Source organism: Cyprinodon tularosa, unplaced genomic scaffold (assembly GCF_016077235.1).
Source record: "Cyprinodon tularosa strain WSP-4 unplaced genomic scaffold, ASM1607723v1 ctg14, whole genome shotgun sequence".
Lineage (NCBI taxonomy): Eukaryota > Metazoa > Chordata > Actinopteri > Cyprinodontiformes > Cyprinodontidae > Cyprinodon > Cyprinodon tularosa.
Window position 1 is genome coordinate 2,371,619 of NW_024038220.1, and position 19,135 is coordinate 2,390,753.

General features: G+C 38.3%; 2 protein-coding genes across 2 annotated transcripts; one reads left to right on the forward strand and one right to left on the reverse strand.

Annotated features, from left to right (window-relative positions):
• Positions 1 to 1,043: 1,043 nt before the first annotated feature.
• Positions 1,044 to 5,135, reverse strand: nkiras2 (NFKB inhibitor interacting Ras-like 2). Its single transcript, XM_038278316.1, has 4 exons — positions 4,982 to 5,135; positions 3,680 to 3,802; positions 2,622 to 2,863; positions 1,044 to 2,302 (listed from the first exon to the last, which is right to left on the reverse strand). The coding sequence occupies exons 2-4, from the start codon at positions 3,771 to 3,773 to the stop codon at positions 2,060 to 2,062; spliced, it is 579 nt and encodes a 192-aa protein (XP_038134244.1). The 5' UTR covers positions 3,774 to 3,802; positions 4,982 to 5,135; the 3' UTR covers positions 1,044 to 2,059.
• Positions 5,043 to 18,891, forward strand: dnajc7 (DnaJ (Hsp40) homolog, subfamily C, member 7). The gene is made up of 14 exons (XM_038278315.1): positions 5,043 to 5,157; positions 6,897 to 6,985; positions 7,091 to 7,215; positions 7,456 to 7,569; positions 7,876 to 7,950; positions 12,517 to 12,635; positions 12,716 to 12,869; positions 13,179 to 13,343; positions 16,729 to 16,820; positions 16,956 to 17,029; positions 17,137 to 17,283; positions 17,361 to 17,513; positions 17,633 to 17,695; positions 17,774 to 18,891. The coding sequence occupies exons 1-14, from the start codon at positions 5,084 to 5,086 to the stop codon at positions 17,809 to 17,811; spliced, it is 1,482 nt and encodes a 493-aa protein (XP_038134243.1). The 5' UTR covers positions 5,043 to 5,083; the 3' UTR covers positions 17,812 to 18,891.
• The last annotated feature ends 244 nt before the right edge of the window (positions 18,892 to 19,135 follow it).

The following is a 19,135-nucleotide window of genomic DNA, read 5'->3' on the forward strand; positions in this document are numbered from 1 at the left end:
CAAATGCATTTTATATGGTCAATTACAGCTTTCTACAACGGCTACTTTAGTTGCATTGATTGGTTAACCTCCCTGCAACTGCTCAAAATGGGCATCCAATATGTTTAAATGTAATATTGTCCTATTTTCCTACATTGTTTTGTACAAATCAAACACTTCAGTTGTATTTCTGCTTTTCTTTATGATACAGCATCACTGTTTTCAACCATTTATCTCATCATGACATTTAGGTTTAGAGCTTAAGACCTTTATATCCTTAGGATAAATACTTTCGAATTCTAAATCTGAAGGTATATGTCATTATTTGCCTGTAAAGACAGAATTAATTGCTGCATTGCTATTACTATAAAATTAAATGCTTTAAAGCGATGTGAAAGATTTAAATGTACTAATTTAACTTTACAGTTTACTTTAAGAACAGGTCAGACAGATAAGGGAGAAAGTTGTGCATATGTTGAAAGCAAGATTAGTTTAAAAGATAATATCCCAAGTTTCACACTGCAAAAAAAATCTAGAAATAAGTAAAAATTATTAAATTGAGTGTATTTACCCCTAATTTGAGTAGGTAAATAAGATTATTTGCCAATGGAATTAGTACATTTACTCTTAAAATAAGATAATTATATAATGTCCACTTGAAATAAGACAATGCAATTGTTTTTTCTTATTGGAAATGTAAATTGCCTTGTTCCATCGGTAAAGTGTCTCACTTACCTCAGTTGAAGAAAAAAAATCCCTTATACTAAGAAAATCTGACTTATTCATATTTCTATTTTTTGCAGTGCAAACAACAGATTAAATGCACATAAGTCCATCTTTAATATGAACATTTAGAACGTGGATCCACTGCAGAGCTACCAAGGCATGGTCATCCTAAACTGACAATGATAGATCTGGAGGAGCAGCAATTATTTCAGCTTAGGTGAAACTGGAAGGACAAACAGGTAAATACCATTATAATTAAGAATATTTGATGCAAGTTACTATAAAATATCATATGGATAAAGCTTTGGTTAAATGACATAAGAAAAACTGGATTCTCATTCAGGTCAAGCACCCAGAGAACTTTAATCTGTTTACAAAACATGCAAACAAATACAAACTCTTTAACATGTGAAAAATGAGACCATATAAAAGCTTAAATATGCTGAATGAGAAATAGTGTCAACAGACAAAGAACAAATAAGTATATTTTTAACAAATCTCCACCACTTCAGTAAAGCAGACAAAAGTATCTCAGATTTGATACAATGAGGCAGCGTTAATCAACGATTCCCCCCCCAGGAATATTATAACAACCATAACAGCAACTCACAAGGTTCAAAGTGCTGATGTTTCACTGCTTTGTGCTCCGTCTCTTTTTACAAGGAGTCACCATAAAAGGGGAGACCTGAGCCAGCAACATGTACCCACAACATGAACACAAGGCTTCGCATGGTACGGAATGTCAATCATTGGGAAACAATAAAGACAATATCATGTAAGAAACATCCACATCGACAAACTGCAATAGTTTAGTCAGAATGTGTCAAAGAAATCCCTTCAGTCATTATTTCTTTTAAAAAAACACGAAATCAAACATGTCAAGTAGTTATTTAGGTAACATCTGAACATGGCTGCCATGTGTGATTCCGTTTATTTACTCCTTTAGTGTGTATAAAAATCCGAGCCAGCGCAGTAAGGTGAAACTTGTTCTTCGAGGATGAAAGTGGATGAAAAAAATGCTGATTGTAAGCAATTTAAGACATGTAGGTCCAAAGAACACAGTTTGCGGTCCAAACATTTTTCTACTGAGTAACATTGAAAATTTTATCAACAGAATGAACTGAACCATTTCCTTGGTGGTATGGGATAATATTTAAAATGTAATGATTAAAGAAGCATTTCAGCAGAAAGACACCAGCTGCAGAGAAACATCTGTACAATCATTTATCTTTTCTCTTATGTTAACCTCTTCACATTTTTCAAGACGATTTTTTTTTCTTACTAAAACAATATTCCCTTTAACTTCCTCTTATGAACTCCTCCTTCAGGTTCAGGGTTAACTGAGCCCGGCATCTTAGCTGTCTGTGGAGCCGCTGCCCTTGTTCTTATTGCGGCTGAGAGGGAAGGTGGACTTGCTCTGCGGCTGGGTCATCTTGCTGGCCAAGTGGACGAAGGGTTCGATGAGCGTGCGTCGGTCAACCACCGACACCTCCCACAGACGCACCTTCTCGTTCTTCGCCCAGTCCTGAGCATAGTTAGCATTGATTCTCCTTTCCTCCTGCTTGTCAAGCTTGTTGCCCAGTACGATGATGGTAACCTATGAGTGTTAAAGGAATACCCGGGCATGAGTGAAATCTTGGTAACAAGTTAAAGCCAACTGTGCACTTATGTGCTGCCTTATTTAAATGGAGCTGAAATGCAATAATGATATATAAATCTCATCTTTAAAAAATATATTTTTCATACACTAGAAACCTGTGTTACAATGCATCTTAGTCTTTAAATTGAAGTCATATGAATTACAAATAGTCTACTTATTAAGGCTAGCATAGGCTGGTATAAATGTTATATTAAGCTACAAGAACAGAGTAGCTAGACATAAAAAAAAATTCCTAAATAAATGATTCAGTTTTTACCTCTTTCTTGTCTCTATGACGATCAATGTCTTTCTTTAGCACCTCCATTCGCTTAAAGGACTCTTTGCTGTCGATGCTGTAAACGAGTACAAAGCCATCGGCAAAACTATAATAATGACGAGGAAACTCCATCCCGTCCCGGAGGCCACGAGTATCGTAGAAGCGCACTTGCTCCCGTGTTCCCCGGTCTGTCTCAATGGAGCCAATGTAAATATCCTCGAGGGTCTCCATGGGCTCTGAACCTACAAAGGGGGACACATAAAAACCATGTATTTTCACTTTATTGGTTAAACTTAAAGCTGGACAATTAATTGCATTTGCAATAGAATCGCAATTTATAAAATTCAATTTCCAAATCGCAGAGGCAATCAGTTTTATTCACAGTATATTTAACAAGAATAAGACATAAAATGTCTCACTCCAGTTCTTTAGGTGGTGGTATCACACCTGTATTTGTCACCACACAGAAAGGTAAATAGATTTGCAGCTAGCATGCAGGTCTATGCCCTTTTTCACATTAAACTTACAGTAAAGTCCTGCAACAATGGATTTCGGGCAAGCAAGCTTTCAAAAACTGAAAGCTTTGGGTAAATCATCTACAAGTGTGGAGTTAGTTATACATAATTGCAATTTAGATTTTTTTGGCAAAATCATTCAGCCCTAGTTCAAATTAGAAGCAGTATTTACTATTAATCTCACAAAGGTAACAGATATGGATCATGGAAACGCTTTCATTTTTACCTAATTGACTCACCCTTACTTGTTAAAGTACATGAATAAATGTCTGCTAAATGGGGGTACATTTTCGAAGTTAGGGATAGCTGCAAAAAAGTGAAGCCAACTAACATTAAGCAAAAGAAGAGGGAGAGCATATTTTACATAGTTATTATTTATATCAATATGTTGTATTATGTTGTAGCGCATGCTGAAGCACATGTATCCATTACTAATAGAGGAACTGTTCTTTCTTCAGCAGACATACTTGAATTTGTTTTGGACACACACACCATTCATTCACCATCAAACGGACAAGAGTGTAAAGAAGGCTGTCAACCTACCTGCAACATGATTGGCATACAGTAACTGTTCCAACACAGCTGTTTTACCAACTCCAGCCTGGCCGCACACGACGACTTTGCAGCTTTTTCCCATGATGGCTTCACAGTTTTCACTCACTAAATCTGTTTGTAAAAAAAAAAAAAAAAATCAAAGAATTTCAAAAATTATCTTCTTAGTATTTTCGTAAAAGTTCAAAAAATATCCACTGGATTTGGTTTCCAAGATTTGAAGACGTTTCGCCACCTCTCCAGGAAGCTTTCTCAATTCAAATGTCTGGATCCGCAGTGAGTTTGAGTCTTATATAGACAAAGCCTTGTATCACTTGGAAACATGCAAATGGTAACCGATGAATGGGTCGTTTGGTTCCATTGTTAGCCTGTAATATCGGGCGGAATGTCTTCAAATCTTGGAAACCAAGTCCAGTGGATATTTTTTGAACTTTTACGGAATGACTATGACCTGGATGACTGAGAATCTTCATCAGCATATCTTCTTAGTAGCAAGTGGCCCAATGAACAGCCAATATACGTACGTAATCTCTTAAAAATAAAAATACAAAATGGATGCATTGCATTTAAATACAAAATGGATGCATTGCATTTAAATAACACTTCATTATGTATATGTATTAAATAAATAAATAAATAAATAACCATGAGACAGGATAACAGATTTTGATAGGAATTGTAATCTTACTCCATTCTAAAACCTTTGCCACTTGCAGAATTAAGATGATAACTGTATATTTGGACAGAGGAACAGTCCTACTTACTGCTGGGGAAAACACTAGTTCTGACACACAACAAGCAGGTAATATTAGGGTGTAATAAACTTTAAACTTTCAGATTACAGAAGATATCAGATGGACTATATATATATATATATTATATATATGCACCTTTATTTCTTTTGGCACCTTCTTTTTCTCTTTTTTACTATTTAAGCTGATGAAAGGAGTAAATTTCTCCACTGTCTGTGAGATCATTAATATTTTACCTACAACATTGTAGTTTAGGTGTCAAAGTTTTTGCACGGAGTCATACTTTTTGGTAAGTCATTTAAAACAGGAAAATGAATAAATTAGTAAGTGATATAAAACCAACATCCAATAACAGCTAAATAAAACCCAGAAATAGCTTAGCATTAGCAGAACTGATGCAGAACCGCAATGACATGAATGACGCAATTATTCCTGTAAACTTCACTGATACAACAAACAAATATATGTTACAAAAATGCATATGACGTTATCGATTCGTTAACTATCGCTATCTTTTGTTACTCTACCGATTTCAACTTACCGTCGGTCCGTTTTCCTTAGCTGTCGGATCACTTCCTGTTTACAGTTTTACGTATCAACGACTGCAGTCAAAGGCCACGCCCACTCCCATTGACACGGCAAAATGGCGACGGAGGATTGTGATGCTGTGAACATGGACCCTGACATCGAACTGCTCAGTGACGAGGAAATAGAAAGGTGGGAGAAATACGGGGGTTGTCAGTGGCAGGAATGGAAACATAGCAAACTATCTCACCGTTACGTACCTCCAAATTTTCTTGTCATTTGCGTTTCTTGGGCTGGTTGGTGGCTAACTAGCTCGCTACAGCTAGCTGTTAGCTACGGTTTGGTAGCTTGGTCGGTCTTCCTTCCACGCCAACTATATTGACTGGTTTCTATGATTTGAGGAGGGGACTTTACTCATGTAGAGCAGAAGTTAACTCTGACGGTGAGAACTGTCTTCCCACCACTGTCTTTTTTTTTGTATTTTACTAGAATCGGTCACAGGTACCATTCTTCTTCTTCGTTTTTTTTTTTTTTTTTTTTTTTTTGCGGGGCTCTGATGTAAAGCATGACAGGCTTCCAAATAAAGTAATGGCAGTTGTACAGAGCATGGTGTCATATGTTCCTGGCTCTGCTCTTCCCAACCCGCTTCACAAAATAGCCACCTCTTCTCCAGGAATAGACTTTTCTGTTCTGCTATTTGGTCTCTTTCCATGTTTAGCTAATTCAGGCCAGAACTTTCCTATTTGTTTACATTGTCACGCACATTGGCATCTATACGTATCATTATTTTTCACAGAAATCAACAGAAACCCAGGTATTCTGATTAAAGGGAAAGTGAAATTTAAGCAAAAATCCGTTTATTTCATTCTAATTTATTTCTTTGTTGGACCAACTTTACACTTTTGTAGTAACATTCTTCTAAATATTGGAGTTTTTAGAATATTTTTTACTTCTTTGAGATAGTTCAAACTCTGTAAGATTGGATGGAAAACATTTGGAAAAATCTATTTTCAAGTTTTACAACAGATTCTCACTTAAATTTAGGTTTGGACATTAATTTTGCCCCACTAAAACAATGTATATCTGCTACACTCCTGGATGTAACTATTATGATCTAAACTGGGGGTCTCCTGAAAGTTTAAGATATGTTTATGCACTGCCACAGCTAAACTTCTGCACTTCCTCTGGGTGTAATTTTTTTCCAGACCTCTGGTATTGAACCATTGATTGGGTTCAGATATGATCAACCAGGGAAATATCTTAAAGGGGAATGCCAGTTTTTGTTTTTTTTTTACATTGGGCCCTTGATTTTATGTTATTACATCATGTTCTACTAACCCATATTAGTTTTGTGTCATTTGGAGCTGTTCTGAAGATATTCCGTTAGGTTATATCCAAGTAACGTCTTCCTATGGGCGATCGACTTGAAGGCACAAACTGAACTGTTCATAATTTATAATTTATGGTACGCCAGCATTCATAACATGTAGACGAATCACTGTCCCCCAGACATCCGCGGTTATATTTTTTATATTTATATCTTTCAAAAACGAAGCAGTGCGTGTATGACATCATCCGCGTGCACCAGTTACAATTCATTCATCCTGTCCGCTGAACTGCTGCTAGTTTTCCTCACATTCCTGGAAGATGTCTAGTGTTACTACCACAGATGATCTCGCTTTCGAAATGGAATTGAACAATTCAGATTAGCTAGCAGAATGAATAGAAGGGGTAGAGCGTAGCCGCCTGTGTCTTGGGCTGCCTGTTACGACTCCAGTCCGCATGCGTGAAGAATCATTACGCAATAGCTCTGGCTTTGAGCAGGCTTGGATGTTGGTGAATTTTTAGATTTTCAGTCACCTGATTCATCCTATTCTCATTTTTTCTTTAATCGTGTTTAATTTTCCTCTAACACCCAATTCTAACCACAGGGATGCAGAGGCCTTCAAAGAGCAAGGTAATGCATTTTACATCAAGAAGGACTACACAGAGGCATTCAATTATTACACTAAGGCTATTGGTAAGTTCTTCAAATATCCTTGCAGATTATCTTTTCTTCAATTGTCAGTTGCATGGGTGTATTTTTGGGTAACGGTCATCGAATGTTCCTTTTTTTTGTCTTTAGATATGTGTCCAAAAAATGCAAGCTACTACGGAAACCGGGCGGCCACGCTTATGATGCTGTGCCGATACAGGGAGGCGTTGGAGGACTCCCAGCAAGCAGTGCGATTAGACAACAGCTTTATGAAAGTAAGCCGCTGAAAACGAGAGCTGGAAGTGAACTTTTTTTTTCTTTTGTGTTGATCATTTTCAGTTTAATATAACCTTTAAAAAATATTGATATCTTGTTTTTTTATTTGACCTCTTCACATTCCCTTTAGTACTTTTCTTTCATATCACATAAGATATATATTACATGCCATAGAATTGTGTGTGTTTTCAGCAGTGTTTATTACTTCAGGCTCCTAACTTTTCCTCCTCTGTTCACAGGGACATCTGCGAGAGGGTAAGTGTCACCTCTCACTCGGCAATGCTATGGCTGCAAGCCGCTGTTTCCAGAGAGTTCTGGAACTGGAGCCAGATAACAGCCAAGCCCAGCAGGAGGTGAGCAAATCTGCAGTTTTCGAGTTTTATCTTTGATATCATTATTCTCCATTAAAATGTGTTATGAACAGATTTCCTTTGTTATACATTTATGATGCATGGAGAGAGGTTTAAGAAAGTTAAATTGAGCTGTTTCGCAGTTAAAAAGTGTTGAAGTGACTGTCAGACTGTTTCCAGAAATACCCCTGCTCATGTCAGACTGGTTTAACAAGGACTGATGATGTCATAGAAAGTGCCTGGGTATTGTGGTTTTGCTAATGTTAGTCCTCCACATTGCTTCTGAATCCTGAAAAATATATTTTGCAGCTAAAGAATGCAGAATCCATCCTTGAATACGAGAGAATGGCAGAGATTGGGTTTGAAAAGAGAGACTTCAGAATGGTAAGCTTCTTACTAGATTGTGATACAACTAGATAATACATTATTAAACTATGTGTTATAACATTCATTATACCACATAAGGCTAATAGGAATCATTTTTCATATAGAATCATGACCCTTCTGAAAAGCATGATCGTTTCCTGTGTAGCAAATGTACTTGTTGGCAACGCTTTTGCATAAATTACTCATCAGGGCATCAGACTCTGGCTCTGCTGAGGTGTGCAGAAAGCCGCTGTTCTTTAAGGTCTGACCTTCAGCTCTGCTGCATTGACTGCTTGGGTGTCTCTGGTCCCCTTCTTAACAATTCTCCGTAGTTTTTCTACTGGGTTTCAGTCAGGCCAGTTTGTTGGACAATCAAGCAAAGTGACTCTGTGATAATTAAAGCAGGTGTTAGTTGGTTTGGCTTTGTGGGTTTTTGGCAGTATTACCATAGTTGTTGTCGGGAAGGGAAGCTCTTAGTGCTCTAAAACCTCCTGGTAGATGGCTGTGATCCCTTTTACTTCATGCATCCATTTTGTTGCGCTTTATCCGGGGACGGGTCATGGAGGCAGCACCTCCTCCAGCTGCTCTCGGGGGGGCCCCAAGGTGACACCAGGCCAGCTCAGAGACATAGTCCCTCCAGTGTGTCCTGGTTCTTTCCAAAATCCCTCCGCCCAGTGGGACATGCCTGGAATACCTCCCAAAGAAAGGCGACCAGGAGGCACCTGAAACAGATGCCTGAGCCACCTCAGCTGGCTCCTTTCGACGTGAAGGAGCAACGACTCTACTTTGAGTTCCTCCTGGGTAACTGAGCTCCCCGGTCTCGAAGGGTGCGCCCAGCCACCCTGCAAAGTCAACTCATCACTCATGCTTGTATTCGCAATCTTGTCCTTTCGGTCATTACCCGATCTCATGACCATAGGTGAGGGTGGGAACGTAGATCAAGGAGGTAAATCAAGAGCTTTGCCCCCCCGACTCAGCTCCCTCTTCACCACGACGGTCCGATACAGCGACCGCATCACTGCCGAAGCCGCACTGATCCGTCTATCAATCTCACGCTCCATCCGTCCATCACTCGTGAACAAGACCCAGATATACTTGAACTCCTTCACGTGAGACAAGTTCTCTCCACCGAACCCTTTTGGTTCATCTTCACCTATAAATTACTGCTTGTCAAAAATCTGTGCCCCAATGAACAACAGTTACTTTCATCTAGGTGGGAAGTTTGTAACATCGGACCTTTTACTAATTAGCCTAGGGAAATAACTTCAGATGTTTTCACTAATTCAGGAGTGGCTTAACACAAGGAACCCAGCTATCATGGTTCACCTCCTGTAGAAGCGATACCCTGCTGTTACCTCTGGTGCTCCTACAACCTTTCCTTCTTACCCAACATTCCAGTGATATGCTTTGATTCAGAGCTCTGAACGTTGTGGAGGGTGTCAGTATCTGTCAGGTTCATGGTCCTGCTAACGGCTGTGTAGGCCAGAGGTATTTTAATGGGGGGAGGCATGGAGGTACTGAACGGGGGTTGTGAAAATGATCTGAACGAAATTATAAACAATTAAGGAAATATCTGTAATATTTCTTAAACTAGAAAAACAAATTCTTCATGTCTGACTGTTACACAACTACCAACAACTTATATAAATAACTGAACTGTGGAGTTATTATTGAATTCCTTTGGATGTTTATTTTTAGGCTGACATTTCTTCTATAACCCTCCGGGCTGAACAGGTTAAATCTCCGCCATCAGCACCTCAGTTTTCCACCTCATGTTAAAACCTTTTGTCAGCAACTGGTAAAAACCTTGGTTCTAACCAGGGTTGTTACGATACTGAAATGTTAAGCTTGATAAAAATAGCCAGGAAAATATTTGATACTCAATAGCATTTTTGATACTAAGGGGCTAAAAAAAAGTATGAGACATTTTAAATTTTAAAATATTTAATTCACACCAAAGGGAAAGTAAATAATAACACATTTTTAAAAAGCATATAAAGCATTTTTATGAACATAAAAACTCACGTTTTTCAATCTCAACTTAGAAAATGCTTTCCCAACAGAATCAAGGATGCCTGATAAAGAAATGCAAATAAATGCTAAATAAATACTAAACTTTAAAGACCCTTGACCTATGTAATCTTATGGTGATAATGTATGATTTGTATTGTAAAAATGTAGTATTTTTGATTGTATTTGGCAATATTTGTGTAATAAATGTGGTTCACTTTTTTCTCAATTAAAAAATGTTGTACACTGCAAAAACGTAAATAAAAAGTCATTTTTTCATTAAAAAAAAGTAGATTTTTACTCGTTTTTGTGTGGATATGTAATAAAATCTGCCATTGGAATGAGATGACTTACATTTAAAATAAGAAAAAACATCTTATTTCAAGTGCATAATATCTAATTATCTTATTTTAAGATGAAATATACTCATTCCATTGGCAGATCTTTTATCTATATGCTCTATTAAGGACAGTTAGATTCATCTTAAGACATTTACCGGTATATATTTTTGGATCAGTTTTTGCTGTGCACATAGGTGCATAAGCATTATACTTCTTCACCTATAGGAATAACAAATAAACAAAAACAGGGTAGTGAGAAGTATCACACCCAATCATGTAACTGTAGTGGAGGTCAGTGGAATTTCCTGTTTAAAAATAACTAAGAGCATCAAAAACATCTGACCAAATGACTGATGTCAATTAGGGCATTGCCAAAAGGATGTACTGAGAAGAAAAGTTTTAATAAACTCAATATTTGCCTTTACATGGTTTGATTTATGTTGCAAACGTTAAGTCTGATCCTTTTCCAAACCAACACATGCGTCACACGTCACATGCGCAAGACCACGCTCCCACAAGGTTGCTGCTGGAGGCCAAAAACAATATCGCCCTGTTTTTGTTTTAAGTGGTTAAGTTACCAAGTTAATGCGCTAAATCTTAAAGTTGCACATCATTAAAAAAAAAAACTGAAAGTCTACCCATTTGGAGTGAAAGTTTATATTACAGTCTAATATTTCCTTAGATAATTGGAATACTGAAAATATATGGCTTGCATCTAATATTATCACATAGATTTATATGAATATCAAATCATCTTACCCTGCTTTGCATATGCAATGGAGCATACACCACATAGCCATTAATTTAGCCTTTTATTAGCCCCATGTGTCCAGACACAAAGAGGTTCTATCCTTCTAATGACATGTATGCCTTCATTGCTGTATAAAGTCCTGTTGTGTTAATGAGATAATTGTAAATATTCCCATACTAAACAGGCGGCCAATTTTGAGAACTGTTAATTCACAGACCGTCACCTATTCGAAACGGGTCTGAAAGGTTTATGCTAAATGCAGTTAACTTTTCTGTGTACCTTTTGCAGTCCTCTGCAGAAAGATGATCTAAATTGGAAAAACTGACATGACAGTGCAAACTGTGTTCGGCTAGTAAAACAAACTTTTTGCCCTCCAGCGTTGCGCACATGACCAAAACTTCAGGAGGTAAACAATAACATTCAACGTGTCTATAGGATCCACACAATTACTTCTCTCTACCAAGTTGTATCATTTTTACATCCAATATATCAACAGTTTTATCTGTGCTGCCAACCTTAAATTAATAACAGTGGAAGATTGAGCCCACCATCAATTTTAGCCAGCTGTAAAGTTTTGTCCAATTCTCAGATGTTTCTTTTCCCTAATGAATGCTCATATTAGTACCGTAATTTTCAGACTATAAGCCGCGACTTTTTCCCCATTTTTCGACCTTGTGCCTTATATAACAATCTGGCTTATCTGTGGACTTTTACAGCCAGCAGCCACTAGGGTAATACCTAAATCTATGGATTTTACCATCCACCATGTTGACATAACATTTGCTTCAACACACAAGTACGGTAGCCGCGTGCGCGGGAATGCAGAGGTCCTCCGGAAGCAGAATTCTACGGCGAGTGGTACCAGACAGAACGACAGCGAGAAAGATGGACTTTGCGAGCGCAAGACAGTTTGTTTGACATCCTCATTGTGGAAAACAAATGTACCGGTAGAAATGCATACGATGCAGCTTTTAAGTTAAAGGCAGTCAATTTGGCAGTAAACGAAGGAAATAGAACCGCTGCACGAAAACATAAAAAACCTGCGGCTTATACTCCGGTGCAGCTTGTATATGTACAAATCATGCAATTTAGCTTCTGCGGCTTATTTTCAAGTGCGGCTAATAGTCCGAAATTTACGATATGTCCAGTTAGTAAAATGTTTGTTTTGAAATCTTCACTGGTAGCATCTAAAATAAAGTAGATGCTTTCAACTCAGCGTAACAAGGAGAGGGGAAGAGAGGACCATCGCTCTAAATCACTGCAAATGTTTTTTATTATTTTGGTGTACCTTGATTTATATAAATCACTTTGAGAAGAAGCAATATAAATACTGTTTGTTGTCATTTTTGGAAAATAAAAATCCATTTTAAAGTTTAAACAACAACCTCTGCAATGATAGTCAGGTAGTTTGAGAGCGAGAGCATCTTAAAAACAAAAAACAAAAAAAAAACAGATAATGAAAAGAACCTGTTTTCTCTTCAGGTTGTGTTTTGCATGGACCGTGCCTTGGAGTGTGCTTCAGCTTGTCAAAAGTTTAAAATATTGAAGGCAGAGTGTTTAGCCCTGCTTGGACGTTACCCAGAGGCACAGTCAGTTGCCAGGTGAGAATATAGTTTAAGATTAGTTGGTTTTTTCACCTTGGGAGAGTTTAATTTCTTATACCTTGTTGTTTTCTCCGCAGTGACATACTCCGAATGGACTCCACCAATGCGGATGCTCTGTATGTGCGTGGTCTCTGTCTGTACTATGAGGACTGCATCGATAAAGCTGTTCAGTTCTTTGTCCAGGCCTTGCGTATGGCTCCAGACCACGATAAGGCTCGACTCGCTTGTAGAGTGAGCATCATAATCATTATCTGTTTTAATAAAAAAAGAATAATATATAAGAATGTCTATATAAGACTCAAACTCACTGCGGATCCAGACATTTGAATTGAGAAAGCTTCCTGGAGAGGTGGCGAAACGTCTTCAAATCTTGAAAACCAAGTCCAGTGGATATTTTGTGAATTTTTACGGAATGACTATGACCTGGATGACTGAGAACCTTCATCAGCAAAAAAAGAATAACATCATCAATATTTTAAATTTCACACCATGATGTCTGTGCATGGTTTTTATAGCTGCTAATGCGGTTTGTCTTCCCAGAACGCCAAAGCACTGAAAGCCAAGAAGGAAGAAGGAAACAAGGCGTTCAAGGAGGGAAGCTTCGAGGCAGCTTATGATTTGTACTCAGAGGCCCTAACAATAGACCCAAACAACATCAAGACTAATGCCAAACTGTACTGTAATAGAGCCACAGTTGGATCTAAGGTCAGCAAAACTTGGATGATCTTTATTCTCTCTGAGTTTTATCGCTCTGTCATGTTGCAGCAAAAATCTTTAATTCCCCTGATCAGCATTTACAGGTGCTGGTCATAAAATTAGAATATCATGAAAAAGTAGATTGATTTCAGTAATTCCATTTAAAAAGTGAAACTTGTATATTATATTCATACATTACATACAAACTCATATATTTCAGATGTTTATTTTGTTTAATTTTGATGATTACAAATGACAACAAATGAAAATCTCAAATTCATCATATCAGAAAATTAGAATATTACTGAAGACCAATAAAAACAAAGGATTTATAGAAATGTTGGCCAACTGAAAAGTATGAACATGAAAAGTATGAGCATGTGCAGCACTCAGTATTTAGTTGGGCCTCCTTTGGCCTGTATTACTGCAGCAATGCGGCGTGGCATGGAGTCGATCAGTCTGTGGCACTGCTCAGGTGTTATGATAGCCCAGGTTGCTCTAATAGTGGCTTTTAGCTCTTCTGAATTGTTGGGTCTGGTGTATTGCATCTTCTTCTTCACAATACCCCATAGATTTTCTATGGGGTTAAGGTCAGGAGAGTTTGCTGGCCAATTAAGAACAGGGATACCATGGTCCTTCAACCAGGTACTGGTAGCTTTGGCACTGTGTGCAGGTGCCAAGTCCTGTTGGAAAATGAAATCTGCATCTCCAAAAAGTTGGTCAGCTGCAGGAAGCATGAAGTGCTCTAAAACTTCCTGGTATGTGGCTGCGTTGACCCTGGACCTCAGAAAACACAATGGACCAACACCAGCAGATGACATGGCACCCCAAACCATCACTGACTGTGGAAACTTTACACTGGACTTCAAGCAACATGGATGAAGTGCCTCTCTTCTTTTCCTCCAGACTCTGGGACCTTGATTTCCAAAGGAAATGCAAAATTTACTTTCATCAGAGAACATGACTTTGGACCACTCACCAGCAGTCCAGTCCTGTTTCTCTTTAGCCCAGGCAAGACGCTTCTGACGCTGTCTGTGGTTCAAGAGTGTCTTGACACAAGGAATGCGACAGCAGAAACCCATGTCTTTCATACGTCTGTGTGTGGTGGTTCTTGAAGCACTCACTCCAGCTGCAGTCCACTCTTTGTGAATCTCCCCCACATTTTTGAATGGGTTTTGTTTCACAATCCTCTCCAGGGTGCGGTTATCTCTCTTGCTTGTACACTTTTTTCGACCACATCTTTTCCTTCCCTTCGCCTCTCTATTAATGTGCTTGGACACTGAGCTCTGTGAACAGCCAGCCTCTTTAGCGATGACCTTTTGTGTCTTGCCCTCCTTGTGCAAGGTGTCGATGGTCGTCTTTTGGACAACTGTCAAGTCAGCAGTCTTCCCCATGATTGTGTAGCCTATAGAACTAGACTGAAAGACCATTTAAAGGCTTTTGCAGGTGGTTTGAGTTAATTAGCTGATTAGAGTGTGGCACCAGGGGCCATCAATTTTGAACCTTTTCACAATATTCTAATTTTCTGATATGATGAATTTGAGATTTTCATTTGTTGTCATTTGTAATCATCAAAATTAAACAAAATAAACATCTGAAATATATGAGTTTGTATGTAATGTATGAATATAATATACAAGTTTCACTTTTTAAATGGAATTACTGAAATCAATCTACTTTTTCATGATATTCTAATTTTATGACCAGCACCTGTAATGTAACAGATTTTTTATTTCATTTTTTATTCTCACTAACTTTAGAACAACATTCCAACATATACAGCCTCAGCAACAATAGGGTGTCTGACAATCAGGATCAGGTCCAATTTTCATTTATTTGCATAAAGTTTTTGAAATTGTCCATCCTGTAATGGGATTAGATTGGAAAAAGTTTAAGTGGAATGAATTCTGTAGGTCTTAATTCCTGCCATAAAAAAACAAAACAGTCCCAGGCCAAGCGTTTAGTGAGGATTATGAAATTTGGTACACACGTATAACCCAACAGGACACATAAAAAAAGTATTTTGGAGCTCATGTCCAAACCCCGCAGGAAGTCGGCCATTTTGGATTAAAGTTAAAATTTTCACTGTGATTTTGCACTTTATAGCCTCCTTATTTGAGCGAACTCCTCCTAGAGCTTTTGAGTTACAGACTTCAGATTCGCTCTATATTGACTTAAGCCATTGGGGATCAAAAGTTATCAAAGGAATTTTTCTACATTAAGCCATGTGGGCGTGGCCAAGCATCAAAATCTGACCTGTCATAATACATCATATTTGTATACCTTAGTATGCAAGCTCAGAGCAGTACATTTGTTCTGTATCATCTTGGAATAAAATTCACCCCAAACAGATTTGAAGATAGAATTTTAACCCCAATCCCAGAGTTCAGTAAGTCTAGTGTGTCACTGTTGGAAGTCCTTGCTTTTCTCTGTGCGCCCTATGGAATTAACCTGACTCCGCCAGATGGATTTGCTCCGCATATCCATCTGAAACCTTCCGTTGAAGTAATTTTGGGAAGGGGCGAATATACTGGTTAGCTGATTGGCCTATGTTGGTGATAGACGGGCCAAATAAACCAATCAGATCAACGAAGCATATGACGTAACAGAGCGACGACGAAGAGGAGCCAATTGATACATCAAACTCTTGCCAAAACCAGTCAAAGAGCAAAAACATCTTTTCCTCTGAGAAAAGCCTCCAGAGCAGTGTTTTGCTCTTCTTTCAGTGAAGAAATACTCTTTAATTCCGGTAAAACTTGCTCGATAGCCACGCTAATGCTAGTTTCATCAGCTGAAGCCGCCATGTTCTTAGACTGAACTGTCGCGCTTCTCGTTGTGTCACACCTCAACCCCCCTCAAAGCCAACGCTGATTGGAGATTCGTTTGGTGAACGGCTCCAAATTTCTTCAACTGAGAGTCTCCAGACTGATCTGAGTGTAACCTTGAAAGCTCGCGAGATCAGGATGGTCTCACGAGGCTACTATGGAATAGGAAATGGCTAGAACTGCTGTCAGGAAGGTCGGATTTAGGTCACACTTGGGTCCGAGTAGTGCTTAGCTCCAAGGGTCATCCAACGCCTCTTGCTTCTTTAATTGTTATTATTCTTATCCCCCTAAGAATAACTTTTTTGAGGCCATAACATATTAAAAAACTCATAAATTTTGCCAATAATTGTTCCCCATGAAAAATCGTGTGTTATCAATCAAATTAAAATTGGCTGTAACCAAATGGCTCCGCAGGGCCCCCCAAAGTGAGATGTGGAAAAACTTTAATACTAGTGATTAGGAAATAGGCACACATGTACATCTCCCCCAAATCATGAAAAAAAAGTATTTTGGAGGTATGCCCTAAACCCCACAGGAAGATTAACGTTTTTTTTTCCTTTCCTCTGCAGCTGAAGAAACTAGACCAGGCCATTGAAGACTGCACAAAGGCCATTAAACTAGATGAGACCTACATCAAGGCCTATTTAAGGAGAGCCCAATGGTTTGTCAAAGAGGCTTAACTTAGTCACGTTGAATTGCTTTTAACTTTTCAGAGCTCCTTAGAAAATGTATTGAGTCTGACAGCTCTTTGTTTAAAGTGGGTAAAGAAGTAAAACTTGTGCGTACTTTAATTCAGCTATATGGACACAGAGCAGTATGAAGAGGCCGTGAGGGACTATGAGAAGGTCTACCAGACAGAAAAGACAAAAGGTATGAATCTAATCGCTCTAAAGGATGTAAATTGTTATACTTTCCTTTTAAACTTATGACATAAATCCATCAAAGGCATTTTAGTTATTTCTTTTTTTACTCTTTAGAACACAAACATCTCCTCAAAACGGCTCAACTGGAGTTAAAGAAAAGCAAGCGGAAAGATTACTACAAGATCCTAGGGGTGGATAAGAACGCCACAGAAGAGGAGATCAAAAAAGCATACCGCAAACGAGCACTTTTACATCACCCAGGTGATAAAGGCCTCCAAACCTTTGTGATTCAGCATTTGCATCTGATGACATTATCTAATGTCTGCTGTTCCTTTCAGACCGTCACAGCGGAGCCAGTACTGAAGTGCAAAAGGAAGAGGAGAAAAAGTTTAAGGAAGTGGGTGAGGCTTTCAGCGTGCTTTCAGATCCAAAGAAAAAGGCCCGCTATGACAGCGGACAGGACCTGGAGGATGACGGCATGAATATGGGAGGTCAGTGCTGGGGCGGGATGGACTGGGAGGTTATACTGGTGATCAGGTTGATATGCAGAGTCGTACAGTGATGCTGCTGTTAACTAGTTGTGTCAACTGTTTTGTTTTTTTTTTGCCAGACTTTGATGCCAACAACATTTTCAAGGCATTCTTTGGAGGACCAGGAGGTTTTAGCTTTGAAGGTAACTAAAGGAAACGTGCTGCTGTGATTTTTGTGTTTGGATGGTAAAATATTTTAATACTTAATACTGTTTTTTCAGCATCTGGACCAGGAAACTACTTCTTCCAGTTTGGCTAGTCGGAGACATAAACGGCAACTACATCAGGACTTTTCTACAAGTCACCCCCTCTACCCACCATCCGCATTAAATAACTGACTAAAGAATCAGATTCTTGACTATGCCATTGACTGAGCGAATGCAACCCGACGACCACAAGCAGTGAATTATTTACAGCAAGGACACAAAGATGACTCAGTTTCTTTTTTTCTGGCAAAATACAACTAATTCAAAAATCTGTAATTACTATCAAAAATCCAGAATGTGTGGATGATTTTTGATAGGAGCAGAAATTTGATCTAATATGATTCAGTATGGGAAGTGCCATCCTGGGGAAACTGTTCAGATGCAGCAATTCATTCAGCAAGCTGTTGTTTTACCCACTTTTCTGCTGAGGGAGTATTCTTTGCATGAAATTTGATAACTTGATCAATGGTCTCTGAGGAAAATCACTGAGCATAGGCTATGGGGGCACACTATTTTAAAGTAGAATACAGCTGGAGCTCATGACCCACACAGATGGCGTAGCTGGAACACTAGAGAGAGATGGAGGCTGAGACATCCATGCTGGAAGATCACCTCTCCCTTTTGCCATCACTGGTTTTATGTTTGGTGTTGCCATTCTGAGCTTGCTGCAGTGTACATTTTACTGGAATGTAACGTGTTAATTTGTGATGTTAACATATTTTTTTTCTTTTTTTATTCTCATTTCTATATTTATTGTAAGTTTGCTGTCAAAAGAACTTTGATATACGATGAGGATATTTCTCTTTCTAAGAAGAAAATGTATTGAGCCTTCCACCAGGATGATGATGGATTTGCTCGGTTTGCATGAACTCTTGCTGCCTTTGTTGGAAGTCGATCCAAGACATCTGTTAATCAGAAATGTACACACATAGGATTCATATCATTAAATTCCAGATGTTTTATTGGTTTTTGGCTTAGGCGGTCAGACCTTTTGGAATATTTGAAACCTGGCAAATTCCTGATTTGTTCCTGACTTCTTTCCCCTCAGTTTTTGCCCTTTGGAATCCATCCTTTCTTTACCTTTAAAACGTTCCAGTCGTCAATAAAGTTGGCCTTCTCTGGGTTTCCCCAAATATTCTGCTGTTTGATTCGTTTTTATTGGTCAGCAATAATAAATGTAAGGACGTTTCTTTCTAAATGAATGAATGCTATTGATAAATTATTCAGATTCTATGAAATAAATGAATTTCACAATAAAGTAAAACTAAAATATTTTGAAATGCGTTTTTCAAGAATTGTTTACTTCCAGTTTTATTGTTTTGAGACTTATTTTTTCAAAGCTACTTTACATATTCAAATGACTTTTTTTACACAGTT

Bases quoted from the DNA above. Each gene is read 5' to 3' on its own strand.
- nkiras2 (XM_038278316.1), bottom strand. From the start codon at position 3,773: ATGGGAAAAAGCTGCAAAGTCGTCGTGTGCGGCCAGGCTGGAGTTGGT. The intron at 2,864-3,679 runs GTAGGTTGACAG...CCCCCTTTGTAG, and splicing joins GTATGCCAATCATGTTGCAG to GTTCAGAGCCCATGGAGACC. The intron at 2,303-2,621 runs GTAAAAACTGAA...TAACACTCATAG, and splicing joins GTCATAGAGACAAGAAAGAG to GTTACCATCATCGTACTGGG.
- dnajc7 (XM_038278315.1), top strand. From the start codon at position 5,084: ATGGCGACGGAGGATTGTGATGCTGTGAACATGGACCCTGACATCGAA. The intron at 17,030-17,136 runs GTATGAATCTAA...TTTACTCTTTAG, and splicing joins CCAGACAGAAAAGACAAAAG to AACACAAACATCTCCTCAAA. The intron at 17,696-17,773 runs GTAACTAAAGGA...CTGTTTTTTCAG, and splicing joins AGGAGGTTTTAGCTTTGAAG to CATCTGGACCAGGAAACTAC.